We start from the raw sequence: 7,793 nt of genomic DNA, 5'->3' as shown, positions 1-7,793 counted from the left end.
GCAGTTACATTGTTACAGTTTCGGCTGTTAGCTTCGCCAGCTCTCCTCCGACCCCCCGTCTGCGTCTCCTGCGATTCCTCTCCAGCCGGGAGAAAAAGCCGCGCGGTTTCACCTGGTCCGGGATTGTGGAAGCGAAACCGGGCTCGCAGCAGAAACACACCGAGTCCTCTGACCCGTCACAGGGAAGAAAAGACTGTGGTACAAGTTTTTTTTGGTTTTTTTTTTTTCCTTTTTGCCACTGTTACGGAAACGGCCACGTGGTTTGTTTTTCTTTTTGTTTCTTTTTCCCGGGGACGGGGGGCGGGCAGCGGCGCGCGGCGGCCATGGCGGTGCTGCTGGAGACCACGGTGGGCGACCTGGTCATCGACCTGTACACGGAGGAGCGGCCCCGCGCTTGTCTCAATTTCCTGAAGCTTTGCAAAGTCAAGTACTACAACTATTGTCTTATTTATAATGTACAGAGGGATTTTATTATACAAACTGGTGACCCCATGGGAACTGGCCGTGGAGGGGAATCCATATTTTGTCAACTCTATGGTGATCAAGCCAGGTTTTTTGAGGCAGAAAAGGTGCCGAGAATCAAGCACAAGAAGAAGGGAACTGTGTCAATGGTGAACAATGGCAGTGATCAACATGGATCACAGTTTCTCATTACTACAGGGGAAAACCTGGATTACCTTGATGGTGTACATACAGTATTTGGAGAAGTGACAGAAGGTATGGATGTGTTGAAGACAATCAATGAGACCTTTGTAGATAAGGATTTTMTCCCATATCAAGATATCAGGATAAATCATACAGTAATTTTAGATGATCCATTTGATGACCCACCTGGTTTGTGTGTTCCTGATCGCTCACCAGAACCTACAAAGGAGCAGCTTGATAGTGGCAGAATAGGAGCAGATGAAGAGATTGATGACATGAAAGGACGGTCTGCAGATGAAATAGARGAGGCTCAGGCAGAAAAAGAAGCAAAAACTCGTGCCATTCTTCTGGAAATGGTGGGAGACTTACCAGATGCAGACATCAAGCCACCAGAAAATGTGCTGTTTGTTTGTAAACTGAATCCTGTGACCACAGGTGAAGACCTGGAGATAATATTTTCACGATTTGGTCCCATTAAAAGCTGTGAAGTGATCCGAGACTGGAAGACTGGTGAATCTCTTTGTTATGCTTTCATTGAGTTTGAAAAGGAGGAAGACTGTGAGAAAGCCTACTTCAAAATGGACAATGTGCTGATAGATGACAGACGGATACATGTGGATTTTAGTCAGTCTGTTGCAAAGATTAAGTGGAAGGGAAAAGGTGGACGGTATACCAAGGAAGATTTCAAGGAGTATGAGAAGGAGCGTGACAAACCTTCAAAACTTGCTCTGAAAGAGAAGGTAAAACCAAAGCAAGACGCCAAGTATGACCTTGTGCTGGATGAAGATGTAGAAGAGTCTCACACAAGTCAGTTACACTTGGCTAAAAAACAAAAGAAGAAAAAGCACCACCACTCTGAGGAAGAAGATGATGACAAGAGGACCAAAAAATCCAAGGATTCTGACCGAAAACATGAAGAAAGCYGTAGAGAGAGGACCAAGAGTGAGAAAAAAGATAGGCACCGGAGCCGCAGCCGTTCTCAAGAGAGAGATTACACTTACAGCAGACAAAAAGACAAATACAGAGAAGATGTCCGAGTAAGAGACTGGGATWAAAAAGCAGACAGAAGTAGAAGTCCTAAGAAATCAAAAGACAAAGAGAGATCAAAGTACAGATGAAGGACAAGGAAAAGGCAGAGGGGAACTAAAATAATAAATTTAACTTTTTTCTTTTGTGATTGTTTTTTTCTGTAATACTTGCTGTAGTKTCTGACTGCAATGTGCAATAAGATTTTATAGCTTGGTACCACCCCTCATTGGAGTATGATCTGCTAGTTCTAAAACTCAAAATGAATTGCTKCCAATTGCTCYGTCCTGGACTGCCAATAGCTGTGCCTGGGTACAGCATCTCAATTGACTGTGCAGAAAGAGAGCTTCTTATTAAGACAATTCTATGGGAAGGCTGGGATGTAAGGAACAAAAGCAGCTGAAACTATACCATGGCAGAAAATTCTGACTAAGGCCAGGCTAGATGACTGTAATCTCCAGACCTAAGCTGAGTGGAGATACTGAGAAATGTGCTTTCCAGCAGCATCTGCCCTTTCTTYGCTTTGTTAAAGACAAAGCTGGACTCTAGCATCTTTGGTGTTTGTGGACTGAACAAAAAAAACCCACCTTCCTCTGTGATGTTGAGAATAACAGAGAAAATGTCACAGCAGAAACATCAGCTTCTTCACTTTGACATAGCTGCGGCCTGTTTGAAGGGGAATTGTTCATGCTTTAGGCTCTTTGTTCAGTGTTTGAATGCTTAGAAACCAGCTACCCACAGTTTTCTGTTGGATTCCTTTACTTGCACCAGCTTAAAAATATGATGTAGACTCTAAACAATTGTATTTGGTGAATAAGAGGAAGTTTGAGATCTATTTTTATGTCATGCATTACAGTTCTTTTAGTCCTCTCTAGTCTTGGGCTAGAGTCCAAGACTTAAAATGGACTTGACCAAATATACTAGGTGTACCTGATTAAGAAGCTGCATTTTGATGAATCTCTAACTTTTGTGGCCTTCAAAGCATGGAACTAGAAATCCAAAGCTTCCGTAACTGTCTCCTGGCAAAACATTTCTAAACCACTGAGACCCTGTAGGGGCTGGTGCCATCCTTGCAGAGTCTGAGCAAGTGCCCTCTGTCCCAAAGGAAAGGTAAACAGGAAGCCTGTTCCTGGAGGTCTCTCAAGAAAAATTCTCCCAAAGGGGAAGTTTCTAGTTGTAATGTTGGTTTAACTCTGGGATAACTTAGRCTTAGTAGGACATATACCTAACTGTGTTTATTTCTCATAGCCTTCCTTTTAAAAGAAATTGCATTTCTTTTTGTAGGTTTTTACTACAAATTTGTGACCATTAGACAGTCAATCTAATGTTCAAACCCCTTGAACATGTTTCCTACTTTCCATCACTCAGTTAAAAATCTGCGCAAATATATTCTTCACAGCAAGTCTTAGGCTCTTAATGGTTTTATATCTGATTCCAATACCACTGTAATAACATTTCTTCTTCTCATCTTCTTCTCATCAATTTTTCTTTTGAATCACTGCCATAGACTACTATTCAGCAGAAACGTCCATTACAAATACTGAAACTCGCTAGATCTGACAATTATCACTTCATGGAGAGATGACAAAAACTTTTTAAGCAAAGTAACTGTTTTTCTTAGCCTAAGTCAAGAATAGCCTGTTCTCTTTTTTTTTTTTTTTTTTCCTATTTTTTTCCCCTGGACTGTGGAACTAGCTGTTCCAAGAAGCCATCATTTGAATTGTTGAGAAATTGCCTCTCAAAGATCTGTCCTGAAATAACAACTTGACAATCTACGTTCAACTGTTTGGAATAGTACACTACCACTTTATAAAAAAGCATTACATTTAGTTTCTTCTTTGCTTTCATRCTGCCTGCTCTGTGTGGTATTTACACACTACAGGCAATCAATCTAGGTATCAAATTAAAAGTGTGCTTCTTATGCYATCAGTGGAAAAGAGGTACAGTGCTTCAGAGAGAAATTAGGAGTACAACACTGAGAAACCTGCCTGCTTTGTCAATTACTTGGAGGACGCTTCTCTTAAATGCACAGGATAGATTGTGAAGATGTCTGAACAGCCACAGAGACTTTTTCATTTTTTTGCTTCTAATTGGGACAGGAAACAGATACTGAAATGTGCTAATAAAATGTCACTTGAACTGCAATTTAAATGCATGGAGAGTTTCTCACTAGTTGTTGGTTGCTCCTCTGAAATAYTCTGCCTCTAAGATGATTTTTCAAGAGATTTGTTCTTTCCCTATTACTGTCTCAGTTCCACAAATTATAACCTAACTAGCCCATAATTTTTTTTTTCTTTTGATTGGCTTCAGAAAAAAAATGAATTTCATGGTTGGACAGATATTCTAGTTTGCCTTTAATTGCTTTTAGCATTCTCATATTATTACACCTATTTAAGATACAGATGAAYCTGTTTTGCTGGCATTCCCAGTCAATGCTGATCTTTGGCTCTACTGCTCCACTGCTGCTTGTAGTTTCTTCCCAATAACAAATAACTTCCCAGGCCTCTGCCATGTTCCCATTCTGGCACCCCATGGAATTCTGTTTTGCATGCAAGGAGTCTCTCTTTTAAAAAAGCTCTCTATCATCCCAGAATGTGCCAGACACTGGAGAAAAATTATAACAATAACAAGAGCTCCTTTTAAGCCCTCTAGACATGTTTCTTTTTAGCAGCTTTTGACAGTAAAACTGGAAAAATCTTAAAGAAATCACAAGCACCCTGGATGAAGGGCATTTTTTTCTGTGTAATCTAGTTTCCATGAACTCTCATACACTTATCTGGGCTGCTGGTGTCTGGATCACAAGCTTCTCTCTACCACGGCTGGTCATGAAGCTGCTGAACAATTATCTTGGTTGCTGCATACACAGACACAATAATTTGATAACTAAATGGACTACCATCACAGCTTGTTAACAACTCAGATGTATCCCCATCTCCCAGAGGGACCACTGGGCTTTGTGTTTGCTCCTCTCTGCAAAGCTCATTCTCTCAACATTTCACCATCTCCATATCTCCTTCCTTTTTTTAAAAAAATCCCTTTATTATTCCAGAATAACATTTTATAATTATTCCACTTTACCTCCATCTGCTGGTAAAACAAATGTGGCACATATAGAACGCCACTAACTACAGATGAGTGACTGACAGAGAAAAAGAACTAYGTCCTGCTTCTTTAATTTGCATAGCTAAAGYATTTGATGGATGAAATAAGAAGGGRAAGGGAGAAGGTTTCTTYTAAAAGCCAGTACTACACATATTCGCTGACGTACAGCCTGTATTACTTTAATTTTGCAGTGAGTCTGTATTTCTAAAATTGATTGGCCTCTCTTCATTTAGAAAAAGTAACTTGCACTGAGAAGGTTTCTATTTATAGTAATAGCAATTTAGTAATAAACTATAGATCACCTCTGTTTCTCTCCAAAATAAACTTTCCTTTATAGGAATGTTTTATTATTTCCTGATGTACACATTAATTATCACTACTTTGGTGGGTTTTCCAAGTCTCATCTAATAAACTTCAAATGGAATAAAGTTAAAATCATTCTGCTTTTGGAATAAGCGGAATTTCTGAACTCTTGAAATGTTCTATTTATTCTAGCCTTTTACTTTGCTTCCAAGAGCAAGGCAAAGCACTGCAGGGACCAATTAGAAAGAACTGAAAAATCCTCATAACATGGAAAGGCTGACAGCTGAAAATCCTAAATCTGATGGACTTCCTCATAGATTGGCATGAGCAATGTCTCTCCCCGTAAGTAAAGCTTAATCTCCTAAACAGAAAGTAAAAGGATTTATTTTTAAGGCAGCCTTAGTCTTTCCACACCCAACAGTCCCTCTTTTTCTTCCTTTTTCGATTTCTTTTTCTATCTATTTTTATTTTTCTTCCTTTTCTCCATCTTACTTTTTTGTCATTTTCCTTCCTTTTTATCTCCTTTCCTTTCCTGCCCTCTAGTGACCAACCAAGCATGTTTCTAAACAAACTGAACACACTTCCAAAATACTTTTCGAGGCTATGTCTCTGTTTTTGAGGTTATGGCACCAGCATAAATGCACTGCAAAGGTAAAGGCCATTGATATATCACAAATTACACCAAAAGGAATTAAAAGCTATTAATGGCTGAGCCTCTCAGGTGGTGTTAATAACAGGTGAGCTATAACCTCCCTGCTGTCTCTAGAAAAATCCCTATTACAGGTATTGGGTGGGATTTGGCATATATTTCAACCCTGGTTTTCTAACCATACTATTTTGCAGAAGAAAAATATTGKATTTTACAGATTATTTTCTCATAAAATAAATAAACATACAAATAAGATGAAAAGGGGGGGGAGGTTATGTATGGTGAATCTCAAAAGTCACTGTGAAAACTATTAATACATCAATCCTAAAATATGCTGAGAGTCTTTGACTCCTTGAATTCAAGGCTAATGGAATCCTGCTCTTACAGTATAATATTTTTTTTATTGTTCCCATTCATAAAGACCAGCCATAGTTTGACACTCAAGCTACCACAAAGACATACTAGGAAAGGAAATCAGGCTATAGGGAATTTAGAATAATAGTATSTTTTGTGTAAGTGATGTGGAGAGAATGTAGAGTTTATTTCAGGCTATGCTCTTTATAATCATGTTCCAGTGAAATAGTGAAATATTGTTCTGKGTTAAAACTTACTTAGTAGACCTGAGGAACAGTATTTGCATTTACACCGGTATTTAAACAGATTTCCAGATACACTGTCTTTCTTTGAAATGAAAGCAKCCAAGTTTTAGTGCATTTGCTACTTCTGCTGTAGGCCCAGAGAAAGATTTATGAACTCAAAAACTTGTGTAGTTTTTCCAGCTATGCTAATGGTGATAATAAGATACAAATGGCAGCATTGCAGGTCTTGTTTTCAGTCTGTGGAGGGAAGGAAGGAAGGGAAGTTTTCACCATGTATATTTCGGAGAAGTCAGGAGAGTCTGAGAGGCCTGTGGCCTATGAGGCATATTTGATGACAGTTTMTGCAGGAACATTATGCAAAGCAGTGGATTAATTGTATGTATGAGCAGGACTCTGGCCACAGCCTGACTATTCCCTGCCTGCTGAGCACAGCTTGAAATTTAAGTGGAGACACCGAGAAAAGCCAGTGGGATTACAGAAAACACACATGACCAAKGCATCACATGTTTGTCAAAGCATGTGGTTCCTGCCCTGGTGCTGGCTGCATTCTTCTGTCACGCTGCAGCTGTGGCTGTGTGTAAATCACTAAACTGAACAGAGCACAGACACAAGCATCACTCCTTCATCTGTCACTACAGCATGGTGCGGACCTGGTACAATTCATAGTCTCCCCCACAAAAAAATCCAGGGCAGTTTAGGCATTAGCATGGACCAGGGAGAGAAAATTTGKATGTAACTGCCTTGTTTCAGGGGCAGGGATGTTTGACAGAATGGAAGTGACTAACTSTACAAATGTGCTAGATCTCTTTCTTTGGTTTAAAAGTAATTTAATTTTCTAATACAACAGTAGTCTGCGAGTTCCATTKAGTTTGCAGGTACTTATCTCTGCCYTTGCAACAGGAAGCTACTGACCCTATTCAACTACCTTTTCCAAAGTAAATGTTTTAATACGGGGTGGAAAAAAAATTCAAAATTATCAACTGAATCCTCTTCTAGTCAGTCTCATCTGGGCTCAGGCTTCCCCATCAAGCTGATAAGACTTCCTAGAGGTGGGGAGACACTTTCCGCTCCCTTCCAAAACCTTGAATTGGCAACGTCAACTAACAGTATTTTTCTATTATCTTTTTTTGAGATTAATAAAGAAAACTATGCCATTTATGCTGTATAATTTCTATTTCATAGTTATTGTGCAAACATTAAACATCTTTGGAATCCCGGTATTTTACTGTGTAACTGTGCGACAAACACGAAGCCTCTAGCACCAAAATGCAGTCTTACACATTTTGCAGGGCAGAAAAAATTCCTGAACACTTGTCACCTACTTATCTACATTTAATTCCTGAAAGCAGCAAAGGCACAATTGCTCTTCTCGGATGAATCGCTAGTGCTGTATTTTTTGTGCTCCTCACTATCCCTTAAAATGGAGCAGAGGACAGGTTAAAGCCCATCTGTGTGAGTTGTGTCCCTTA

General features: G+C 39.6%; 1 protein-coding gene across 1 annotated transcript; it reads left to right on the top strand.

The window, feature by feature from the left end:
• Positions 1 to 301: 301 nt before the first annotated feature.
• On the top strand, positions 302 to 1,838 carry LOC130582606 (peptidyl-prolyl cis-trans isomerase-like 4). The gene has a single exon (XM_057381426.1). The coding sequence runs from the start codon at positions 324 to 326 to the stop codon at positions 1,761 to 1,763; it is 1,440 nt and encodes a 479-aa protein (XP_057237409.1). The 5' UTR covers positions 302 to 323; the 3' UTR covers positions 1,764 to 1,838.
• Positions 1,839 to 7,793: the final 5,955 nt, after the last annotated feature.

This window comes from Malurus melanocephalus, unplaced genomic scaffold, assembly GCF_030028575.1.
Source record: "Malurus melanocephalus ecotype Western Australia unplaced genomic scaffold, MMel_1.1 scaffold_12, whole genome shotgun sequence".
Taxonomy (NCBI): Eukaryota; Metazoa; Chordata; class Aves; order Passeriformes; family Maluridae; genus Malurus; species Malurus melanocephalus.
Note: the sequence above shows the minus strand (reverse complement) of the source record. Positions and strands in the feature narration are given on the sequence as shown.